Source organism: Serinus canaria, chromosome 1A (genome assembly GCF_022539315.1).
Source record: "Serinus canaria isolate serCan28SL12 chromosome 1A, serCan2020, whole genome shotgun sequence".
Taxonomy (NCBI): Eukaryota; Metazoa; Chordata; class Aves; order Passeriformes; family Fringillidae; genus Serinus; species Serinus canaria.
Window position 1 is genome coordinate 45,208,273 of NC_066314.1, and position 27,122 is coordinate 45,235,394.

At 36.3% G+C, this 27,122-nt stretch overlaps 1 protein-coding gene across 1 annotated transcript in view; it reads right to left on the bottom strand.

The window, feature by feature from the left end:
- ANKS1B (ankyrin repeat and sterile alpha motif domain containing 1B) overlaps window positions 1-27,122 on the bottom strand; it is a 410,803-nt gene that overhangs the window by 209,981 nt on the left and 173,700 nt on the right. The window contains exons 13-15 of the mRNA XM_050969884.1: window positions 14,213-14,226; window positions 4,149-4,715; window positions 2,170-2,242 (exon numbers count right to left, since the gene is read on the bottom strand). Of these exons, the coding sequence (XP_050825841.1) occupies window positions 2,170-2,242; window positions 4,149-4,715; window positions 14,213-14,226 (654 nt within the window). The remainder of the gene's footprint in view (window positions 1-2,169; window positions 2,243-4,148; window positions 4,716-14,212; window positions 14,227-27,122) is intronic.

Below are 27,122 nucleotides of genomic sequence, written 5' to 3' on the forward strand. Positions count from 1 at the left end.
CATGTCTTTATTGCAAACTGCATGTAAAGCAAAACTGATACAATTTAAGGAAAGATAGCTGTATTTTGATGGATCATAGCTTGATGTCTTAATTAAGATCAAAATCAAATTATCATCCTAAACTAGCTAAAGACTGCTAAGAAGTTGACAGGAAAGAAAAAAAAGTTTGTGTTCAGAAAGCTGCACACTGAATAGAAAGGAAGTAAGGACTCAATGTCCACTCTGGGAAAAGAAGCAAAGAGAAGATCTTCTGCCATCTGCAAGGGCTGAAACACCAATGCTGTATTTCTATGTCAAGAAAAATAAGGTATGCAGTAGAAGTACAAAATGGCTGATGACAAGAGTTGTAATATATTTTCTGATCTTAAAAAGCAGAAAATGAAAAGCAGTGATCAGTCATGGGAACAGATAGACTAGTATTTACACATCACTAAAACATGGAGATTTTCAAACATATACTGTTGCTATTGTCTCCATTTCATGGCTTTTACTTGCTCTGCAGCTTCTTACCCTACACCAAATTTTGCCTTTGATGCCTGTGTGCTGCTGTGGGAAGTTGACCCTGGCTGGATTCCAGGTGCCCAGCAAGCCACTCCACCACTGCCCTGAGCAGGACAGGCCACAGGAGGGAGTAAGACAGAAAAAAACCCCTTGGGTAAAGATAAAGGCAGTTTAATACAACAATACAAAAGAAAAGGTCCGTGTGAAACCAAAGGAAAACAAAAGATTTATTCTCTACTTCCTGGTGATATTCAGCTGGTGATATCCAGCCTCCCTCTCCTTTTTCCTAGCTTTTATTGCTGTACAGCCCTGTATGGTATGGAACATTCCTTTGCAGCTTGAGTCAGTTGTCCTGGGTGTGCTCACTCCCAAGGTCTTGCCCACCCTCTCCCCACTGGTAAGTGGGGAATGTTGGAGAGGCAGCCTTGGTGTTGGGTGAGCACCAGGGTGTTTGACAGCTTTCCAGCTACCCACGCAAAGAACTGTGAAGGCTGCTGTAGGAAAGATAACTCCACCTCCAGCAGACCCAGTACAACTACCACGATAAAATATAAGACACAGAAAATCCTGAATTATTTAGAATATCCTCAGAAATTATTCACTGCCTCCTAATGTGGAGTTTGTCTGTGAACAACTCTGTTTTTCCAACCTTGCAAGTTGCAGAAAGAACAGACTGCCAGAAAAACATACCTAGCATTTCTCATTATATTGTCCCTTGCTCTTTTTAGAAAAAAAAATAAGCTGAGTTTGCTTGTTTTATCTGCAATGATATTTGCATTCAAATCAGTTCTTTTCTCTTTATCCTAGATCCCCTTTTCACCGCAAGCTATGGTTAAAATAGCTGTGTCAATTATATTTCATTGATAAGACACAGTTTCATCCTGTATATACATAATGCTCCATGAAATGGACAGTTGTTCAAATATATCCTTTTCCAAATTTTAAGTGATAAGGTACAAAACATCCTGCCCTACATATAAACCCAATGCAATTTTTAGCAGGGATGTACCAGTACAGCTGAGTAACACAGCTTTGCCTCAGGACTAAATTATTTGGACATGCAAGTCAGTTTTCCCTCCTTGAGTTAGGGAGAAGACATAATAAAATGCTTTAAAAATTCTTATCAGCACAGCTGCTCAGGTTTATGCTGACAGACCAACAGGCTAAGCATGACTTAGGGTTCTTAGTAGCAGAGGTTTTCAAATTTTCCCATCATTGCTGACACCAGTCACTGTCTGTCAGCAACAGTTTCAGCCCTGTGCCAAATATTTCTTCAAAGCAGCATTATATAATACAATTCTTAAAAAAGTGTCAGCAGTTAATGGATTATATACACTAGAGTTCCATCATTCCAAACAAAAGCTCATCTGAAAAAGATTGTAAAATACCCCCCTAGAAGAAAGGCTTCAATACAAAGACATTAATGGAGTATTTTTTCTGGTAAGATTTCAAAACAACATTAATGACTCCAATATGCTATTTAAAGCAGCAGCTCCAGGACACTGGGCCTAATGCATCTCTAACAGTAAACAACACAGATTCTGTTCATGGTTATTCAAATATCTACAAATTATTTCAACACAGTGGGTTACTTAGCAATGTCTTATCCACAGTTTCTCTATGGACAATTACGTCAAAATTAAACAATAGTTGCTTGTTTTTCCTTACTTGTGGCGTGATCTTTCATCTCCCCCAGTCCAGTATTAATTCCAGCATCTATTGAACTCATGATTTTATCAATCTGCAAAAGAAAGAACAGTGAAACAATTGTGGGATCCCATCTTCACATTTTATTTTAGTTTTTCATGCATAGATTTATGGCATTATTACCCTCGTTAGGAAAAAATAATCAAAATTGTAAAAATGCATAAATCAAAGGTAGACAATTAATTTCTCCACTTTGATTTGTAGATTGCAATTTGATATGCAATTTTGAATGTTAGCAAAAATTACTGCTTGGGACTAGTATTTCTTTTTCCATGGTAGACTTGCTCACACAGTGATGACTCTGGTGATCTAGGTATCACCACTAGTGGTTTATTTAAGCAGTAATATTAATGAATTAAAAAAAAATCTTGCATGTTCCACAGTATTTAAAATACACACAATTAGATCAACTGTTCAATTAATATTTCCAGAGAATTTCCTAGCCCCCTTTTCTTTCCATCTGCCCCAAGGACACTAAATAAGTATGAAACATAGTTGTGTCCCCACATACCACAGAACAACATTCTCTGTGAAACAACACTGCACTGATCCCAAAACTTACTCACATGTGTCTAAGGCACATTGAACTGACTAGGTCAAAATCACTGTATCTATTTTATTTTCTGTGAGAACAGGACAAAGCAAAAAGTGAATCAAAAGGTTGCTGTGGACTAAGAAGACAGACAAAGAGAAACACACTTTACTAAACTTAATATTAGGACTAGTAGGAAAAGTATGTATTATTCAGTGGTGACAGGAGAAAGTCTGGAAATTACGACAGAATCTGCAGACTGAGCATTCATACTTTATACATAAATATATACATATATATATATATATATGGCACTGCTTTACTTTTAAGATCAAACATTGATGACCATGTAGAAAGGAAAACCTGGACCTGATTCTAATCAGGATTTTATAATAACATATCCAAGTTGTAAAGATCAAAACCTGATATCCTTAGTACATCTTCACTGAGAGAGTATTTCCCTTACAAAAGTCCCTTAAAATGCCCTATCAAATCAGACACTTAGGTTAGCTTGAAACATTTTCCTAGAAAAATAACCAACCATATAATCAAACTCAGGGTTCTTTCTGAACACAATAGCACCCTGGAGATAGATTAATTTTCCCACTGTAGCAGTTTTAAAGAGAAATTCTCACTTTGTAGGAGCACCAAAGATCCAAACATTTCAAACTCTTCATTTACCTCAGTGAGATGGGTACTCTGTGCCTATGAAGAACCATTTACATTCTTGAAATTCAGCACAGGAAAAAAAGTTAAACATACAGTATCTAAAAATTAATTTAAACTGAATTCTAAACCCAAAATAAAGTCTCTCATATGAGCAAGCATGTGCTCTACAAATTCAGTGTGGAAACTTCTGTTAGTAGTCCTGAAGTCATTGCTGCTATAAGAGTATTCCCACTACACACAGCCAGGTATGTGCCAAGCATTTTGCACACAGGCTACACACCAATTAGAGGATATGATACATAAGGAGGGCTTGTACAATGCCCAATCAACTCTCTCCTGCTGCCATTTTCTCCTGCCTCTTCCTGATGGGCACTGTCATGGTGGAAATTATTAGCAAATATGTAAACAATAGGCACAATTAGTAAGGATTTTACCAACATTATTATTGTCAGCGGTGAGGGCTTCAGTAGACAATAATTTCAGTGCCACAAAAAATTGCAGAATTACTTCTGGTTAACTTCATTCACTAGGGAAACAATAGACTTTACTGAGTGGGCAGCATTTGAACAGAAATGCTTTGCATTTTGTGCCAGCTGTTGAACTCCCATGCAGTACACTGTGACATTAGCAATAAGGTTTGCAGTATGGAATATTCACTTTTTATTTTGTCTCTGAAACTTAAAACAATAACAGTGTCTCCACAAGACCACAGTACTTATAAAAGGAAAAAAACCCTTACTTCTTCCCACTCTGATGTGAAGGAAGGTGTTCTCTCTGAATTCCCTCTGGAGCACTGCGGCTTTGGCGTGGGTTCACTCCAATTGCTTCTTGCTTTTTTATCATTTGGTGGATGGGTGATAAGATTAGAATCAGATTTTGAAACATTTTTGCACAAATGCATTTCCAGCAAGGTCTTTGGCAATGATCGTATTCTGCCCAGCGTGCACGCTCGCTCCACAAATCCCCCAGTGGTAATAACCCATTGTTCACTGATCCTTGGTGCACCAACCAGGGTATGATTTTCTGCTGGTTTATTCTTAGTATGAAATATGGTTCTGTTTACAATTGGTGGCTTTTTTTTCTTAACAGGAGGGTCAGAGCTGCTCTCTTTCCGTAGCTGTATCTGCTGTGCTGCGCTCTTGCTCAAAATGCTTTTTTCCAGTGGCCCACTGCTCAGGTTTACTTTGCTGTACAGCTGCAGTGGATTTTCAGGTGGGTCACAGGCAGGGGATGATCCATGAAGTAAACCTGCAAACTGCTCAGCGGGGTGTCCTTCAGGAAGCTCACTTTCAGTGGATGTTTCACCCTGGCTACGTTGCTCTGAAATGAGAGAGAACCTTGTAAACATAAAAGGGTGATAAAATACTGCAAACAAAAAAATCCTTACTCCCCTCAAAATTACTTTTTAATGCTGTTTGGAACGTTCTTATGTAAAGAAACAAAAGGCAACTATGCCATGAACTGATTTATTATTCTCTTAAAAAAACCCCTTAAATATGATTATTTTACCCTGACTAAAATATCTGCTGGTAGAAGGACAGCCAACAGTGCTCAGTGCTATATATAAATCCCATGAAAAAACAAATTTATAGGATAAAATAGGCCATTGCTATTCCATCAGCTTGATGATGTCTCTTTTAATTTGCTATTGAGTTGAAATGTGCAAAAATTATATACTTTAGTATGATGAATTAGGTAGGTAGTTTGTAGGTGGTAAAATACACGAAGAACCATTATTGTCAGGAGTATTCTTAGTAATTTTTCTTTTTATAGCCATTATAATAATAGTGAATTTACACTATGATGCCTTTTTACTGACAGTCTCTAAGGAATAGATCTGAGTGTTGTTTTTATTTTCAGGAACTTTTGAGAATAGTAATAGTAACCATTGGGAAAAAAGAACACAAAATCAAGTCTTTTCAAACACACTTAATATGTAACTTAGCACATGCATAAACACAAAAAGCAACCACAGAAAAATGCACTACTTTGGCAAGGTTTAGAGTGGAATTATTTAAATTTTATGGCTCTTTCTTATGCTTGTTGCTGAAAGACCTAGGAAGGGAAAAAAAAAAAAAAGGAGGCCTGAGCTGCCTCACTTGAAGTGTTGGTGTGGTTAACATCATTCTATCAACATGGCATAAAGTCAGCATGTTCTAGTCAGAATAACATGTCCCTACTAATGGTCACATCTCTAAAACTACTTCATTAAAGACAAATAAATTCATCTCACTCTGCCAGAAGTTGTATGTTCTAGATGGACTCTAACTGTAGGACTGTGAGCACAGCAGTAGCTACCACAAGGAATTGAGCACAGCATCATGACATAATGTGCAAAGACACTGAGCAGTTTTCTCCAATTAACTAAAATATCTGCTGGCAAAAAAAAACCCCAATCAAATCTCAAAATATCCTTTCTAAAAGAAAGCAGTGCTTGACTTTATGAATGAGAGAAGAAAGACTTTGGTGTATAGTTCAAAACTTCATCAACTCTTTTACTAGTCAGCAGCTTAAAAATATAAAATTAAGTGTTTTTCTATATATGATAAAATTCTAATAACCTAGAAAATATATAAAAATATATAAAATTCTAATAACCTAGAAAATATACTTTTCTTCTTTGAGAAACAACCAGCTAGAATATACACTTCAGACATTTTGCAATCAAAAAGATGTGAGGTGTTATGGAGAAAGGTTAAATGTAGGACATGACATAGCTTAAGGGATCAATAAACCCAGAAAAATTTGGTTTAGGGGAAAAAATTCAGGGGAAAAAAGAGGACATGGGGCATCCTCTCTTTGATTTCTGAAAGTTGCTGATTTATACATATGTCTGCAATTTTGAAGGTGAATTCAAAATTAGGAATAAATTATGTAAATAATTAGTGGCTTTGGTGCTTTTCCTTTACATGAAAAACTCAGTAGCTGAAATTCTGCTCCAGATTAGGACACATCATTTTTCTACATGGGTAAGAAGCATGTTAGCTCCCACCATAGTCAGAGATCAGATTAATAAAATGAGTGAAATCTATTAATCCCTGTACTCTGTTAACTGGGCTAACTACACTGCCACTGACTTAAAGGAGAGAGCATTCAGTTTGTGACCAGATATCTTCATGATATATCTGTCATGAAGTGAGTCCTATTTTGATGTTCCAGACAGGTATCTCATAGCTGTGAATTGAACTCATTGAAGAGATAAATATTTTTGTCAGGACAAAGTATACCAGGAGGGAATAAATCAAGAAAAACAAAAGCTTACAGAACCTGGATTGCTAGAATTTCACCACTAGCTTTGCTATGTCTATGTTGCTAAATAGTACTGGCTAACAGCTATGAGGATCTGAAGGAATTACTAGGCTCATGTCTTTTAAATTAAACTCTCCTTCTCATGACAGAGCTGGTCCATCCAAATAATGACTGGGAATAGTCTCTGGTCCCAGCTAAAACTTGCCCTGTGCCTAGGCACTGTCTAGGTGGGTCTATTCAGTATTGGCCCAAAGACTGGCAAAATGCAAACAGTTTATGAGTACAGACTGCCAAGAACCACTGGCATCTCATGCCCTGATTTTGCTCAATTTATTACTGTAAACAAAGTAAGTTCTAATGGAGAACTCCTATTCCCCTGTGGTCAATTAATATATGTACTGAAAGTATGTGTGTGTGTCACTTACTTTCCAGCAGTGCTGCAGTGACAGCATATCAAAACATTAATTCTGGTTGTGTTGATAGTTGATGTGGCAGCAAAGATTCCAAATATATTGTATGAGCCTTTTTCAGCTTGATCTTTCACAACCCTTGCTGTACACATAAGTATATATATTCCACTTTAGGTATAGCCTTCATCTTTAAAATACCCACAAAAATACTTTAAGGAAGTCAGGAAAAATTAAAACAAGGGTTGCTTGTGCACCCGTTAGTCTTCTTATGTGTTAGCAAGCACTCTATTTCACTTTTTATAAGATCACTACTAGTTTTCAAAAATACCCCATTTCACTTAATGTTGAGAATGAAGTTTGCTTAATGAAGAAGAACTCTTCAACATTTCCATAGTATCACAGAACTGTTCAGTTTGGAAAAGGCCTCAAAGATCATCAAGTCCAACTGTTAAACCAGCACTGCCTACTCTACCACCACCACCACCAATCCATGTCCCTAAGTGTCACATCTTCACACCTTTTAGGAATCTCCAGGGATTTATATAGGAGTGGTCTTATTACCTATTTACTGCACAGCATCTAAATTTTTCTTTGAATATCAAGTTCCTTAACAGCTTCTCAAATTTTTATGAAGTCCACTATCTAAGAAGTTCACAAATATGAACTCATATATCCTTCTAAGGTGAGACTGTAATGTGATATTATGCTAATTTGAAAAATGGGAGATAAGGCACAAGGATATAATGCTGAAAATGCAAAAATGCTTAGGCATCTGATTTGAGATTCCTCAAGATTTTCTTTGTTCAGAGTATTAAACATTTTTAAACACAGAATATTTTTGAAGCATGGTCACTATTCATTTCAGTAGATCAAAAAAATCAGCCCCCTAATGTGTCAAATTCATCATGCAAAAACCAAGGAATATGGTTAATGGCTACTTGGATAACCTTTGGTTATTGGCTACTTGGGTAACCTTTGGTCTGTCTTGACCAGAGTAAAAAAAAGCCCTGGCAGAGACAGGGAAACTCTTATTAGAGACTTTTAATAAGAGCTTTGTTAGTTATGTGGCAAAGTAAGCAAAGATCTTATAGCCATAGCTTCTTCACCCCATGATTTTGAGCAGTGCAAACCACATCTATACTAGGCAACAAAAAGGACTGGGGGCTGTCAGGAAAAAAGAAAATCCACGTGGTGATGACAAAGGTTAAGGAGCAAGGAGCACTGCATGCTGCACTGCAGCCCTAAAAGAGCTTATGCAGAGTGGTGCCAGCTGCATCCCTGGACAGTTTCAAGATCTGGTTAGGAAAAGACATGTCTGATCTCATGATGACAGTCCTGCTCCAAAGGGGAGGATGGACTAGAAATCCTCCAGATATCCAACAGTTTAATGAACCAATCATAATTCTGAATCTTCTGCCTTTTGAACTGATAACTGTTAAGGTTAATGCTCTTAGAATACTGACTTGCATTATTATTTTAGTTTCCTAATGCTGTTAATATTTAATACTTTTATGTTCAGCAAATAAGGAGAGCACAGAGATGGACTATAGCATTGCTCTAAATAGTACAGTGGTCTATCACTCCCTGTCGTGTTCTTAAGAAATCACAGAAGGAAAAAATAAACCACACAACAGATAATCATAAAATAATTTCCTAGAGTATGCTTCTCATTCTTATTCCAAGTCAGTATTTGCTGACCTAAGACCTAAAATGTGAGATGTTAAATAAGCTCTTCAAACTTCACCATTATCTAAAAATACAGATTCATTGTTCATGGGAATATCTAAGATCTCCATTTCAAGAACTTAAAGAATGAAAAGCTTTACATAGGATAATACCACTAAATAATACCCTTGCTAAAACAGGCAACTTTATTAGAAAAATTTAAATTCTTGCTTTTATAATAATTACCCATCTCTGAGATAGATTTTTTTAATGCTGCATATTTCTGTCATAAATTTAAAGGAAGATGATACCAAAATGAATACTTCTCCTGAGGCTTAGTAGAAATGCAAAAATGTTATATTTTATAAAATATTTTCTATAATATTATAGTAGTTTCAAACATATAAAAATAATTCTTGTTTTGAATATTGCTGTGTATTAAAAAAAACCCCACGCTATTGAACCATTTACTAATTCTTAATTTTATGTCTTTTTATTATTATTATTATATTATTATTATTATTATTATTATTATTATTATTATTATTATTATTATTATTATTATTATTATTTCAACCAACTTAACTGGCACTAAGAATTTTTATAAAGAATTACATTACATAGGTCTATACTCGGTGAACAACCATTGAATAATGACAGCTTTTTCTTCTCCCAGACATTTGAGTGAGCTTTGGGAGAAGGAACTTTAGGAAAGAGGGTAGGGACACAAGAGAACAGGAGAAGTTCAAGCTCTTGGACTCAATCCCAGTAGAGAGAAGCATTCAGCTTATAAGTAAAATTTTTTTTTGGTAAGTACATTTATTTTTGTAATAAAAAAAAAAATAGCCACCAGAAAGACATCTTGCTTCCTTACCAGACACTGCTTTTCTTACCACTTTATCTTTTTACTTGTAAAGAGTATCATAATACCAAAACATAAACATATGTCATTTCTACAGAAGTTTAGTGTTATTACAACTGCACGTACAGCTTATCCATCTGAGGATTACTTCTGAAAATCACTGTGATACTGCCATATCTGTGTTACAAGGAAAACATTTACATTTGGAACTACAAATAAATTCAGTTGTGCCATAATCTCAAAGCCACAGATACATATTGCTATTATCACCAGTTTATATACAACCAAACTGGTATTTAGGCAGCAGATTGCAATTCAATCAGCTATTTATTCTCACACTGATGCACCCCAGCACAGTTGCTCGTGGTACAGATATAGAACTCTATGGAATACCATTTCTCACTTTCAGTATTTGAGAGTTATAATTTACAGATGCTTCATCAAACTCAGATATTTTTTCCTGATTCTGACTGCAAGACTGCAGAGCACATTAAGAAAATCAGAAGCATACTGAATACTGTGCATTTTGCATTCATGTAAAATTGGAAATCGTCTTATTCACATTTGTATCTCAAGAGATTCCATGTTCCTAACTAAAGTGCATTCAGGAGAATAACAGTTGTTAATAACACTAATGAAAAGAGCTGTAATAGATAAATTATAATGACAGAGTTAGATCTTTAACAGGCATTGCCGTTGCCATGGCACAATATTTCTAATGTAAAATAAAGATCCACTAGAAAATTGTTCTATAGCTATGGTAACAACTGTATTGTGACATGATTATTCTATTCAACTTCTGTTTTCATTTGATCCAGAAAGATGTTTTTAGCATCACACTTTGCACATGTGTAATATCTGCCCAAAAATGTATTCTCAACTCCCTATTCCCCACATTCAGTTGACTGCTAAAACCAACAGTCAGAACTGAGCAATATTTGGAAACTACCCTCTTATAGAAGGATGGGTAAGCATATCTCCATAGCAAAGACTGCTTTGCAAACACTAGGATACCCTCAGTAGTGAGGATATCAGTTGTATTGCCAACACGATATAAAAGGGGATGATCAGCAAGAAAAGGTGGAAGACCAAGAAAATTCATAGCATTTAAAAACAGAAGTAGCAATATTCAGGAAAGCTTCATTTCACACAGCAAACAACATTGTGCTCTGACCAAGCTACAGCTCTTTGATGGCAGCACTTTGGCTGCAGATATCTTAGATGAGGCAGAACAATGTTTTCTCACTTAAGTCAAAGTTATAGCAAGGACCTGGGAGATAGAACAAGATTACTGAGCAAGTGGTGAAGACTGTGGGCTTCTACTGTCACCAGCAACAACACGGAAGAGGAGCAATAAACTGCAGTTTCTTCTTCTGGTTATTCCTTAATCTGGAGAAACCCCCAAAAAATGGTGGGCAAGGTTGCTGTGGATGGTCTCAAGGCTCTGTGCCTAGGTTCCAACACTGCCAGCTTCTCAAAACCCATTCCCTTAGAAATCACAGCGAACGTCTCTGTGGGTTGGGAGTTTGCTCTTGTAAGCTTCAAAACTGCTAATTCATCCCTCAGTGCTGCATTCTGCACTTGACTTTGTATTGAGGGGTTTTACTGCCTCATTGTCTCTACCTTCATCGTTTCCCCATGACCCACCAGGAAATGAAAAGATGAGAATGATTTTCAGGGAAAGAGATGGAGTTTTCTGAACATTGCTTGCCAGCATCTAACGAAGAAAAAAAGCTTTAGGTGAGGAAGGATTTATTACTGCTAATTCCAACCACATTATAATGCCTAAATATAGTTCTTGCCCAAATTTTCAGCAATAGCAGTGTAATCTGGTACAAACAGAGTTAATTTTAGCTCTTATTGAGCTGTTTTATCTCTTCTGCACATCTTCAGGTTTTTTTGATACATGTATATTCTGTATTTGAGGAGAACATACACGTAATTTTCATAATCACATAAAGGGTTAACCTTTTACTGCAAAATTCAACACAGACAAAAATAAAGAGCTGCAGCTGCCACCTCCATAATGCCGTTTCCATGAGGATTTCTTTCTATGTGACTATATAAGGCTTGGTTCCTAGACATCTTAAAGACAGACAGGCTCTCATGAACCATCACATTTTACAGCACAAAATTCTGCCTTATGCCTGAACATCAAAATAAGGATTCTTCAGAAAAATACCATGCTAACATTTTTATGGACTAAACATATCAAACTGATAAAATAATGGTCAACATCCCTTAGGTGAAATGCTGGACAAATTCAACACTCACATTCAAGCTAAAAGTCTGCTGGAATGCTTCAGCTTTGCAACAAAGCAAAAAGAAATCCTCTCAGTGTGTCTGTAACTTTTAGTGATTGTTTCATAAGAAATTCTGAGAGGTGAATGGCAGTGGATGTAAAATGTAATTCTGCAGAGAGATCACATACAATCACATGGAGAAATTCTGTGGGGATCTCTTTTTTCAGCAGAAAGCAGTTGAGTGGGTTTTGGCTGTGCTCAGAAAGTACATATTAATTTGACAATATAGTACGGCAGGGCAGAGTAATACAAGAGGAAAACTTGGTGACACTTAATAACTAAAATCAGTGCAAAGCAATATCAATGTGATAGATCAGCTCTTGAAATCATATCCTTTGGTTGAAGACTGTAAAAAAACCCTGTTACATGTTCCACTCCTGGTCTTTCAAACATCACATGCAAAGAAGGAACGACAAATTCCTCCACCAAGTGGGAACAAAACTTACGACACACAAGGCAAAAGAAACTGTAAGAAATGGTGGATGATTCTCAGAATAATGTTTCTAAAAGGAGACATTGCACAACAATTTTGTTTAAAAGGAATTATTTGCCCTAGCAACAACTCAGTTTCCCCCAGCATGAGACAAGACCAGAAAGCAAAGAAAGTGTATGTTCTGCCATTTGCACTGGCCATACATTTCTCTTTTGTAACCTCGATATGGAATATATTTCTGATCAAAGCTGTATTTTTAAGATACTTCATCTTGTCTCTTTCCTCACTCCACATACAAGAGCATCTGTGCTATTTTTCAACTTATGTTTCAAATCCAGAAAGAATGGAATTGGTGATTTCATAAGAAATAATATAAAATAAAGGCCCCCTACCCCAGTTTTTGCTAAATCTGTTAGGTTGTAGGGAGAAAAATGTGTAGAAAAAAATAAGAATGTATAGAAAATATCTCTGGCTGTAGAATGACATTTCATTTCTAGCTATAGGTACATATACAGTCATGGAAAATTACATTCAGATTTTCAACTCTATGTGGAACATTCACTGAAATTTTACATAATTGCTTACATGTGATGTTATTGAAACTAATCATTAAAAATCATAGTCTTTTAGCAAGCTTGCAGCTCACCACATCTTGTAGTTACTAACTCTGACTGGGGAAAATTAGAGAATAAAAACCAAATTAACTGTATTTACTTTCTCCAAATGATTTATTTGGGGGTTGCAAATATGAGAGGATAACCACTTAAATTCTTTTGAAAAGTATTTATGAAACCTAAATGATCTTAAAAAAATTGACAAATAATGTGCAAAATATTTTATCTAAGAATGATAACTTTTTAGGCATATTTAATATCTCTAAAAGTTGATTACTTTTCACAAGTAACTGTATTTACTTTAAAAAGTAATATTACACACAGGATGCTTAAAAGAAGATGTGAAACAAAGAGCAGAGATTCAGGTGGCTAAATGCAGACACATCTGGCCATTTTATACACTGCAGGGTATCCTGAGTGACTGCAATGGCTGACAGGTGTGACACACAACTTGGAAACCTTTGTCTTTCTGGTGAAACAGCAAGAGGTCAGAAACAGTATTTGTAGTATCCAAGTTGGTCTAGACACCTGGTTAGGCACTAGAATTGTTTCTTAGAGATCAAATGCTAGCAGAAAAGGAGTACTGAGGGTAGATGTAGGCAATACATCTCAAAGAATCCTTTACAGTATAATAAATAATTTCATATGTGCATATACTCCATTTCAGATGACTTAGATACACTTACTTGAAATAGGAACTGAAAACGTGTTACTATTTTAAGTAATGATTGTTGATACTTCCACCAAAATAGCCATCAAGGTAAGAGTCCAGAACACCTGAGTGTCACAGAGCATGAAAGGCTGGCTGACACCAAGTCAGCTCCAAAATATCAGTTTATGATATTTTGGAAAAATATGTGCATTTGGAACATGAAATTAACCTGCTTTAAGTTAACTATGACTACTAGGGGAGTAGCATAGCTATATGTGTAGCTTTTTTTAAGCTACTTGGATGCAGAAAAGCACTTCTCAATTTTAGATACAGTTAAAGGAAAAACCAGCATTAGACTACAGTTGCTCAGACATGGAAGAGTGGTGAGTGGTGTTGGAAGACAATTACAAACTTTCATGCTGCACCACAAATGACATTTCCAGAGCTCTCTTACTATACAAATACAACCAAATAAACAAAAATATTATCATGAAAAACTGTATGAATCATCAGCTAGTTGCAGGACAGAAGCTCCTCCAGAGACTGAGAGGCACAATCTAACATAATTAAAACCCCTCTTACACAACAAGCTGGAAAGTCACGCAACACAAATGCTACACATAGACACTCTGAATAATTTACCTTCAGTTAGGATCACATAGGAGTTAGAGGACAGAGTTTCACCTCCTGAATAGCTGCAGCAACAGAGTACATTACCACTCACCCCACTGCTCTTCAAACAGAAGGTATCACCAAGCAGCTCCAGGGCCAGAGCTGAGTGTAAGAACAGCTAACCTGCTTATAGGGCTCACCAGCTGCCCCAGTTTGGGCAGACTAGTTGAATTCACCTGGTATATTTTGCTTGAGCTGGATTAAAAGTTCTCACAGAAACTCTTCTGCTGAAGCCATATCTGGGAACATTTTATGAAAGAAGTGCAATGAGAGAGAGGGACTGGTCACATCTTCAGCCACTTCCATGGAACTCTGCCATTCATGAACAGATGATACTCTCTGGGAAGAAGGGTCAGCTGTTCTCTCTGAAACACACAGGCAGATATCCCCCAAAGGCACCAAATAGCCCTGCTTTTCAAACATGGTACACCTACTAAAAGGAATGTTTTCTTAACTAGGGATAATAATGTGCATGACGTTAATAAGCATTAGCAAGGTCTAATAAAGAGGACTTATTTATCGAGCTAAAAGCACTATAATGGTACAGCTTTCAAAAACATCCTCCAGACCAGTAGAAATTCATATCTAAGTTTGCTTAAGAGTCCAGAAACTGTAAATAGGAAAACAGAAACTCAGTCTAAGGGATCAGAAAACAGGCTAGTATAGGTGGGAATGATACCATTCTAATCCCATAATTTATAGTCCAGATTCTGTTCAGGTAACACTCTGATCAGAATACCAGGAATAATAGATGGTAGAAAACTCTTCTTTACCAAATAACCTCATCCAGCCATTGGCACATCTTTAATAAGTAAATAAAACTTCTTACGTAATTAGATATTTTCAATTTAGAAAACACCTTTTTCGATCACGAGTTATTTACTTCTCATCTACAATGCTTCAAGACAGGTGGTAACAAGTTCTTTAGGGCCTTAAACCAGATACATTTGGAGAAAGGCAGACCTAGAATTTTATGATTGTTTAATTCTGCTCTAATTTATTTATGTTATACTTGGTATCATCAATAATTTTATTTACCAGTGAACTAAGGCCTCAAACCAGGCAGATCTTTCATTTCACCTGAGAAGACAACAGATCACTGAGATCTTGTTTTGTATATATGTAGGTGGGAAGAATCTCCATCAACAGGGAAGTTCCCTGTAAAAAGCAAGGTGAAGAAATATAGCAAGTTGTCTAATTTACCAAACATACCCATGAGAAATGAGAGTGCAGAAGTAGTTTGTTATGTCAATCATAAGTAACAAATTATTGCAGAAACAATATTTTGATTGTTTTAATTAGCACATTCTTCATTTGGAATAAACTGGAAATCCGATTATCATGGTCTCCTGAGAAATTTAAAACAAGTCACTTTTACTCTCTTTCTAAAAGCAAACAAAAGCATGACTAGCAGCTCAACATATGAGATAGCACTCGAAGAGATATACCAGAAAAAAAAATCTGCAAATTATTTCTTTTTCTAAATTTTATTGTTAAAATAACAAGAAATTACCATGAAAAAATTTAATCACTTTTCTTATTAAAAGTGGGCACACACCTTTTTCTTGTAAGAATAGGAAAGAGAGAAGAAAGGAAGGCAGAGAGAGCAGAGGAGGAAAGAAAGAAGCTATTCTGATGACCACAGATAGTAAAACCAGAAACTCTTGATTAGACTTTCAAATTACAATTGTTCCCAAAAAGGACTATTTTGAATGTGCAATGTGGTTTTATGTTTTGGGGGTGTTTTTTTGTTTGTTTGTTTTTTAATTAGCTTGCAAAAATCTCATGAAGACACAAAGACAAAATGTCAAATCTTTAGACAATGCTTGTTTCCTGAAAGCATTTTTATGGAAGCACCTATAATGAAGCACAGTAAAAAAAAAGCAAAGATGGTCACACCTGGAATAGGTTGCCTTGAACTTTATAGTGTTTTTGCATTTCACATTGAGTTGGTTAATTATTCCTCCTGTCTGCACCAACCTAAATGAAAGAAGGCTGGTGTTGGTAATAAATGACATGCATCAGGTATTTCCAAGGAGAATGACAGCAGTTCTTAAATGAACAGGGAGTCAGCTACCAAATGGGACATGGATACTGGCCTCTTTCTAGCCCAGTTAACAGATAACTGAATTTTCTTCAAGTCTTTAGATGGAAAAGAAGGCACTATGCTGTTAAAATCTTCTCTGCTCAGAGAATACATGGCAGGCCAGAATTCAAAGATTCATAGTAATTGAGACAGCTACAATACTGGTAAACAAAGAAAAAATCTGCACAGAGGAAAGAGATACATATAGACTTTTTTTTTTTTTTTTTGAAAGCAGCTTACCTTCTTTCAAGCATAACTTGGACAAATTTTAAAAAAACCCAAAAAACCATCTACACATATATGAGGATATACTACGTGTTTTCAAACCAAAATTAACTCCACTGATTTGAACACTGATCAATGAAGTTTAAAAGTAAATTTAAAGTGAAACTTAAGTTTACCACACAGTCAATCAATATGAAGACTAAAAGTCTGTCATTTGTAATTGCTTTCAAGTTCTCTAATCAATCTGAATTTCAATTTTTTCTGTCATTTGATAGAATCCCAAGACATGCAGTACTCATCACAGAGAAGTTTCAATCAAAATAACTGCCTGCTGCTTAAAAATGGCTTTTTTCTTCTACATCAGGTGAACCATACTTTCTACTGGAGCCAACACAGCAATGTTTATCATAGCAAAGACAAAGATTCAGAATAAGTCAGTAATTTTCAAGGTCTGATTCTTTTTGCCAGTTTCTGAAGCCAATTAGTTGAGGAAGACTATTAATAAAGAAAGACCATCACACTTAGATGATTTTACTTCACAGTCCTCAGATGAGGGGTGGCAGAGTGCTAATCCTATAACAACTCCTGTGGGAAAGTAAGAATTCTGAGCTTTGTGGTATGAGTTCTTATTGTAACTTGGCAGTCAGAGAGACTGAATCATAGAAAGTAAAAATATTTCATCTTCATTGTGGGGATGGAAGTACTGTTACACACCAAGATGTGAGAGGTCTATGGTGAGGAGGTGATCTTTCCTCTCTACTCCACTTTGGTGAAACCCTACCTGGATCCAGTTCTGGAGTCCTCAGTACAGGAAAAGTATGAACCCATTGGAGTGGGTGCAGAAGAGGGCCCCAAAAACGATCAGAGAGGTGGACCGCATCTCCCATGAAGACAGGCTGAGAAAGCTGGGTTGTTCAGCCTGGAGAAGACTGAGTGAAGACATTATTGTGGCCTTTCAATAATTAAATGGGGATTAGAAGAAAGATGGGCACGGAATTTTTAGTACAACCTGTAGCAATAGGTCAGGGGGTAATGGTTTTCAACTAAAAGAAGGCATATTCAGACTAGATATAAAGAAATAGTATTTTACAATTGGGGTTTCCCAGAGAGGTGGTGGAGGCCTTATTGCTAGAAACATTTGAGACCAGTCTGGATGGGGTTTTCACCTGGTCTAGGAGATGTCCCAGCACATGGCACAGGTGCTGTGCCATGTGCTGATGACCTTTAAAGGCGCCTTCCAACCCAAACTGTTCTATGACTTTTAAAGTTAGGCATCAGACAAAAGTTCTCAGCTGATTAAAGTGGACCAGAGCTTAAGGCAGTGCTGGCCTTTCTTCTTCAGGTGTGGTACAATGACTTTTGGGAAAACACAGCAGCTGGCAACACAAAATAATAAATTTAGGGTCAGGAAGTACCATTTCCATTGGCCCTGCACATAAGAGCATAGATAAGAAGGTTCACCTCCCCTGAATACATCTGACATTGAGTCACTAAATATGGAGATCAGATTTCAGCTTTAGTCACGGGATATTTCTTTCACAAATTAGTGTTTGTTGAAGTATTCTAAAAAGACAAAGCTCCTACAAACTCAATTTATTTCTATTTCACATTGTATTCATATATGGAATATACAAAAAGGCTGCTTGAAGATTCGTGATAAAGAAACCAGAAAAAAGAGAAAACTTAAAAGAAGAGCTACAGTACTAGAAAGATTTAAAATATTCTAGAAGAGTAAGCAAGAGAATGAGCGTGGGAAAACACAGAAGCAGAAGTCAAGGGCGAATATTAATTATACATATGGAGATTTACATATTAATAGTTCTATATGGTTATATATATATATATATTTATATATATATATATTAATAGTTCCAGGGAGCTCTCACCAGAACTGCACTACTCCACAAGGGCTTTCAGTCTTCTTGCTACATCTGTCAAGAAACTCCTTTGATCAAAATACTGAAATTAGACCTCTCTGTCTTTCACTTCTGCTGTTCCTTGCCTATATTATCACAGCCACATCAACTCTAAATTACTGCCCAGGTACAAGCTGAGGTTTTCAAATATTTGTTGAGTGGACACTACTTAGTTTTCTGTTTCTTTATAAATTAAGAGAATTGCAGGGAGTTTTTATTTTTACTGTGCATCTTGCCTAAAGTCAATCATATTTAAATGCAACTTTTCTTACACAAATAACGACATTATTTTCTGTATTACATTTTATTTTCCTACTTTAATTAAACCTATAGATTTGTCATTGACAATTTCCGGACTAAGTCGTAATAGTTTTCTCAGTATCACATCACAATCATGACAATCATGGGAAAACTTAAGACAAAATCAAGGAGAAATTTACAGTAGCTAAAGCACCTTTGAAAAACTGTGTGTTGACTCAATTAAAATAAACAGAATAACCCCAAACACCTTTTAGTTATTAGTTTTAGATTTTTTTTTGATAACCTAATTTTAACAGATGTCTTCTTCTTTTTTTTTTTATTTTTTAATTAAAGCTTCCTCACGTTTAGCTGTGCCACAGTGACTTTCTTAACATATACCATATTCACTCAGCAATCCTTTAATCTATGTCATGTGGGAAGCTTAGCCATGCTGTTCTGAGTTGTAAACCAGGTTGTAAAGTCAAGGCTATTGCTCAGCAAAGATAGCCTTCAGTCATGAAGGCAGAATTTTTTCAATGTCAGCACAGCAGACACCTTCTCAGTCCTTATATTCTTATTTCTTTGGTGTGCAGCCTTATATAGGGCACATGTTTTGACTCCTGAAGGAGGATTGGTATATTCCTGGGCCTCAGATCAAAGAGATAAAAGTCTGGTGTCCCAAGTGTTTTTTTCAGTCACTGTAATGTTCTAGAACAATTTGAAAACAAAGAACCTACATCCCAAACCCAATGAAAGAATACAAAGCTCAAAACTGGAAGCCAAGCTTCTGGCATAGTGCAAGTAGGTACCAAGACCATATCTGATTCCTAGACTAACACAAGGAGAATTCACCACCTTGGGAGAATTCTAACAAAATCTGAAAAACTAAGGGCAGAGGAGGCAGAGTTCAACCAGACAAGTGAAAAGAAGATATAAGGGGTCAAAGAGAAGGAACAGAATACTGAAAGTATTTTTAGCCTGTTTCATGAAGCGATGCCTTTCTTTCAAAACAAAAAATAAAAATCCAAAACACACATGCCCATTTCTACACAGACTTGTATTTGCCATCACAGGTATTGTAAATTGGAAGCTACCAATACACACTCACAGAATGTAGTTTTCCTTCTGCTAACTTTAGAGAGAGAGCCCTAATCTAAAAATGTAAAGTTTCATTCTAAATCTTCATGAGATTACAAACATATTCATGGAGACTGTACACGTAAGAAACGGATCGGGATGGCAGTAGAAATGGAAAATAGCTTAAGCAGATAAAGAAGTCATTGGGATCTATCACTTTAAAGAATATTAGAAAATCTTAGGATGAATTTCAGCCTTTTCTCTATACCTTTCAGCTTTTTGACAAAAAGTTTATTTGATGAGCTAGGAAATTATGTAGCCTATCAACTGCATTCTTCAGAAAACAGAAACACTGCTAATATGCAGATCCCACGTTGGTGACAGAACAGAAGAAAAGTTTGGAAGCGTTATGCATGAGATTGCTATTGTTCTGCTTCCTCTACAACTCCAAAGCCAGTTAATACAATTAGGCTCCCACATGCTCTTAAATTAGACATGTGAATGAGACAGACTTCTCCCTCGATTTCATATAAAACCACCACGATTGGTTTGGAAGCATCACCCACAACTGAGTGCTAGGTGTGACTCTCATCCCTTACACACCCTCAACCCCACTAAATCATACTAACATAAGCATGGCACACAGAGCCTTTACTGGGGAACTCTCAATGGCATCAGGAGCACTTAATTGACAGCTGTGATCCTAGAGACACCAAGAACAATTTTTTAGCAGTAGTAGATCATCTCTCACATCCCACTCCAGTGACACAGCCGGCAGTGTCATCGGCCACATCGCTGCGTCTCCAGTGGCCTCCAAGCATGTGCTGCTCAGAATCCTGTCTCCACCCCAAAGCTTTTCATCTTCTTACAAAAGAAACTACCTTCCCACAATTTCAGTGGGAATACAGCAGTAAGTACATGGTAATTGTTTTTTTTCATAAATCTGCCATGATGACAATTTCCACTCTCCTAATTAAAAAGTAGTTTTCAAGGTAACAGCTCTTTTTTCTTGAGAATGTGGGAATGGTGCAATGGTGCTTTTTTGGAAGATGCTTTTGCACATGTGACACAGACTAGCTGAATATTAATAATACTGATTCAACTACATTCACCAATATGAAGCCATTTTGTGTTGACTTTTTTTTTCACAGCAGAACATTCAAAACCTACTAAATCAAATCTAGAATAAAGATTTTACATATATAGAAAGAAACTTGATTTTTATATATAAACCACTAGAGAGAAATTTATTTTCTTGAAAGACCTCAACTATTTATTAGGATTTTACAGACTGTCAAGAATCACATAAATCAGGAGATTAGGATATTTTTCATTTATTTCTGAAGTGAAATTTTTTTGAAGTATGAAGGAACAAAAATTGAACATAATTTAAGCTTCTAGTCTTAGTATCAAACTCAGGCTGAGTCATAAATTTCACTAAGGACAGCTGTGATTATATAAAATTTACTGTGTACCAGCTGTTCACTGAGAGTATAATGTTAAGAAATTGCCCCTTCCAAATATAAATTGTGGTAGCCAAAATACCTGATGTGGTACTTTCCCGTCTACTAAGGGGACATCAGGTTCTACACAACTCCTTCTAGATACAAAAGAGAACAAATAGACTTTATTTATGAAACATAGAAAACTTATTTATTATGTGGTTTAATGGCAAATTGCTTCTGGTCTGAAAGATGCTCCAGCTATCAGAAAAAAAATTTAAGAAGTTAAAACTAATTTGAAGAAAATAAGAGCATGCATTGAAATTCCTAAACACCCATCTGCTCCAAGTATTAATGCAACTGTACACTAGAAACAGACTCTGCAATATGAACACTTCAGAACTATCTTGTTCAGTGGCCTACAGAAAATCCACAGAAATCACTTTAATGTAACTTAAATACCTTTGTTTGCATTAAGTTCTCTAATCAGAATTTAACATTGAGGATGAATCACAAGGGGGCAAAGAGGTGATAGGAAAGGTCAGCAGGAAGGAAAATAACCAGAACTTCTTAAAGAGGCATGAGATGTGACCACTCTGCACTGACAATAGCTACAGCATTTTGTACAGATCAGGAGAGCTTCAAAACCACCCTACTTGGTTAGAGAAACCTTGCAATATCATCATGGTGCATTCAATAGGCTGTGAAGCTTGCTCCCACCCTGAGCAAATTAGCCCATGTTATGCTGCATTTCAACACCAGTTCTCCAGCTAGAAGCAGTTTAAAGATGGCACAATTGTCTGCTGTTTTGCAGAAATATTCTCAACAATTTAGTAAAATACCAGGGCTGCCAGGAAAGACTAAGGGAATTAGGCTTTGACTCACTTTGCCTATCATGCATAGATATCTTTAAAAATACCAACCTCTTTATTTTAAACTGTCCACAAGAACAATGTTACAAATCATTAAAATAATTTATTTTTCTTAATGGAAGACTTTCTATTTTAAGCAGAATAAAATCAAGAAAAAAACCACAGTGGTCCAAACTAAAATCTGCTGTATTGCAACTCAGGAGCCACTCCTAGCATTTTCAGTTGTTTACCAGGAGAATTTTGAAAATCACTTGAATATTAGTTTTCCTGAATTCCCTCAGCTGCAATAACATCAATCCTTCTAAAGGGCTTTACGACCTGCTAGGGAAAACAGCACTATAGGAAAGCTAAGTATTATCAGCAACTTTTAAGATGTTTGTCAGACTTCACCATAAACCCTAAGTTTTTCAGAAGTCCTTAAAAAACCTCTTGTACTGTAGCTTTATACTTCTCTAATGTTTGTAGGAATCTTTATTTAAAATGAAAGAAACTGAATGCATGTGGAAACAAATTTAACTACAGAGTATACATAGTTTCATTATATATATATAACAAATTGAAAAATTGGAGAATGTTTTATAAAGCATTCTGGCTATAATAATGACGTGTTACTCCTAGGCACTCATACTTCAAAATAAAATGGTTATGGTTTAACTCCAACAAAATGAATTTAAAATATCTGAAAGATTTAAATGATTAAATATTATTTTGCAAAACGTGATTTTTCACACAGTATGATACACTGAATTTAAATCAGAGGCAGATGGTATCCAGTATTCTCACTGAGAGGACTGGTATGTCAGACAATTTAGTATTTTGTTCTGTTTAAGACAAACAGGGTCTCTAGGGTCTTCGAAAGTCATTCTGTATTGGAAGGGGAGCTAGAAACATGGTGTTCACTTAAAACATTTATTTACTGTGCAACACAACACAGACAAGTAAGGAGAAAAACTGCATCAGGAGTCTGCAATGTTGTCATGAATTCCAGGTTCAATTAAATAAATTGCCCTTTCATAATCTTTCTCACAGCAGCCCATCTAGCTTTAAGACTACAATTCATCACCATGTTTTTGGGTAATAAAAATTGCATTCACATTCTTTAATGCTGGCAAGAAAATCCTCCCAAAAATCTCCAAATAATCTCTGCAAATATAACCTTATTTCAGAAGCTGTGGCTGGCTCACTAATGATGACAGAGATGACCACTGACCATAGACTTTTCTAAAAAAAACAACAATATTTTTTGACAAGAGATATTTTCAAGAAACTTTCTAGGTAACTAGGCAGTCATTGAACTTACTGCCTAGAGCCTGATATCATTTAAGGTCATCTGAGTCACCTCCAGAGTTTAATTCCATACAAAAAGTAACACCCCTTGAGATTTTATACCTGCCTCTGTTGTGAGAATTAACCTTAGAAAAGATGAGAGTTGAAACTCTATCAATCCAGCTATGAAACTTCCATTTAAAAAATCATTCCTAATCTTCCCACTACACAGCTCCATCCTCCAAAACAGGGTATCAACCCTGTGCCACACAGCCTTTCCTCATTGCTCCAAGTTATGACCTCAAATCGAATCATCTGCCTCTTCCTCTCCTACACATTCCATCTTTTCAGAAACTGACTCAATTCCTATGCTTTCTCACTCTTCTTATCTAGTTTCCCTACCAAGGTAAGGACAGTGATAAGCAATCCTGCACAGCTGTGGAAAATGGTTTTTCTAACTCTGAATATAATGCAATGCAAAAATAGAAGCCCAGGTGCAAGATACAGCCTTCTACGTCAATATAATTTTGTCTGTTTCATTTGCTCTCTCAGGAATAACAGGTCCTCAAATAGGTCTACAGGTTAACTGTTTCTATTTTCTGAATTGCTGGGTTATCACACATTCATTGTACAACACAGAAACACCATGAAATGGAGACAATACTGACATCTGTAAGATGGTATGAGAAATAATTAACAAAAATACATTTTTAAAACCCAGATATTTTTCCACTTTTACTACTATTCTTAGTGTTAAAGACTATTCAACTATCTTCCAAGCTGTTTCTTTACTGAATACCATCTATTTGCCATAGGATTGAGGGGAGAAAAAGACATTTATATTACCAGAGAAGGATTGCTTTTTTATTTCCAAGTCTCTCTCTTCTGGGCTCTCTAGACCCATTTCTTCTTATTCCAATAGTGGCTAAAACTTCTTAGAGAAGATGCTTGTGTTGTACCAAAATGCTGTACCAAAATTAATTTGTATTAACTACCATCCATTCACTTCAGTTCCAAGAACAGACTGATACTCTCATGGAGGAACACCATCACTAAAGGCTGCACACACCCAGGATGGGGTCACTGCATCTAGTCCTTCCTAAGAACAGGCAGTGGTGCTGAGAACACTGGTCTGAAGAGTTCAGAGACCATCCGTAGACATGCCATGAACTACAGGTCCCCAAGCAGCTCTTCAAAACCATTTAGGACATACAGCACACAAAAAAATCACCAGAGCTTGCACTGCAGTAAGTTGGCAGGAGAGATCAAGAATACTTTAGATGTCCTTGGGTCTTTCATGCCCACGCAATTCTTTATGTGAAAATACCCAGAGGATCCTCTGCTATACCTAACATTCACAAAGCTGTTCCTGACTAATCCATATGGTGTGAGCATCTGCCACTTTTCAGTATAATATTCATTTCCAGAGCATAGCATTTTCCACAGATAGCATGAATGACTAAAAAATAATAATTTTGTGATAATTCTGCTTCTGGGAAAACATGAAATGCTGAAAAATTGACATTATCTTTGGTATTTGCAAAGCCTCCTGAAGTGAATGAATATATGGTACTGCCTCAGCACACAGTCAAGGACTATATTTCTTATCAGGAACATTTGCTCAAGGAGTTTGTAGAAAGGTGGGGGCTGGCCTCTTCTCCCAGGAACCCAGAGACAGGACAAGAGGAAATGGCCTCAAGCTGTGCCAGGGGAGACCAGACATCAGGAAGAGTTTTTTCACTGAAAGGGTGAAAGCACTGGAACAGGCTCCCCAGGAAGCTGGTGGAGTGACCATCCCTGGAGGTCAAGAAATGCATGCACTGGTGGCACTGGTGCTCGGTCAAAGGTGTGCTGGATGATACTGGAGGTCTTTCCCATACTTACTGATTCCATGACTGTGAAGACACAAATGTCTTTAGGAAGCAAATTGTGTAATGGAACTGTTCAGAACTAGAATGCATGTTTTTTACATTATTGAAATGCAGCTTATTCAGTTTAAAAATACTGAAAACTAAATAAAGTCAAAAATCCAATTTTATTTGATATTTACATTTCAGTACAGACCTTTCTTTTATGTGGTCGGCAAGTGATTAGTCAGTGTTTTCCCTGCAGGAAGTGAAATCATATTAAAATCACAAGTATAAAACAGATTTGTCCAGTCTGATACAGAAGTATTAGAAGGCTAATAATATGATAAAAACCTATGAGCAGTAATTTTGCTACTGTCAATTCTATACTTTGACAACTACTCCTTAAATAGGATGGACATTTCTGAAGTTAATTAATAGCATTTTAAAAAATTGTGGAAATTTTTGCTTTTCAAGAAAAAAAACCCTTATTACAGAATTCACAGAATTACTTTGACTTTTTTTTTCCTAGAAAAAGACCAAGTTTATATCTAACTAAGGATATAGGTAACTTCATTCATTCAAACTGACTAGTGAATTCCAGCTTTCATCTGTGTGAGCAAAGCCACATGGGTATGGAACTGGCACATGGACTGCAGTCTCTCTACAGACTCTTTTCTCCTGATACTAAAATAGCTACAAGGCTGGATTTTCAGTTTAGCTGTAAGTGTTACAGAAGACATAGCACTCCCACCACCCCCACAAAGAAGGGACATTTTATACATGCAAAAAGCAAAATCACCATCTAAGTTAGTCAAAGGGCAGCTTTCAAATAACAAATTAACTCTCTCCACTGTTATTTAGTCCCAGAGCCAGGCTGAAGAGTGACATGGCTTTTTAATACTCACACCCAGCCTGGCAATGGGAAAAAAACTTGTGGAGAGCCCCTGGCACTGTGTTTAATTGTTCAGGAGGCTGTAAACTATAAAAATGTAAAATTTGGGAACTGTTACACTACAGATCATTGTGATGATGGAATATGAGGAAGGAAAAACCCTCAAATCCATCATCTCTCCCTTCAGGTACCAGAACTCCACACTAAACAAGTAAGATAAAAGCATGTGAGTGCCTTATCCAAATGTGCAGAAAAGTTGTGCTCCATTAATTTATACTAAAATCTAGTTTTGTTTTCTTCACCACTAAAAGGAGTAAAAAAAGGAATGAAATGTTTCATTTTTCCTTTCACTGTATGTTCTTAAAATACTGTCTTACTGTCCGGAAAAGAAATGTTAGTGTAAGAATTTCACCTTTTCTCATTGTATATACTCAACCCCCACCCAAATATTTCTAAAATATAATTACTGGTTTTGATATTACAGCATCTGATCCAAGAGTACTTATTCTAGCTAATACTTTCAAGAAACATACCATGCTTATTTTTGATCTTCCATACATTTCAACATAATTGACTGCTTAAATTTTCCTGTGTATTAAACAAAGTTGTTGAAATTTTCAATTTGTAGTAGAACAAATCAGACTGATAAATTTTCTTGAAGTACTGGGCCTACCACTCTCTTTCTCTTTAATCCAAGAGAAGGAGCAGTTGATTTTTATCTTTTTATCTAACAAGAGCTCAAGAGTGAAAACCATCAATAGGACTTCTGAAAATAACCTGCCCAGAAACACCGCTTCACAGAGCTACCAATATTTTGGGTAACACTTAATCTGTGTGCAGAGGACATGAAACTGTTATAAGAGTTTGGGATCTCCTGCACATCTCTATGCTACATGTTTTATGTGTGTCTCTCAACAGGTCACAGTACTTGCCACTGCTTCAGGTTTTTCTCTGACAAATCCCCCTCTAAGAACAGATGAAGGCTCT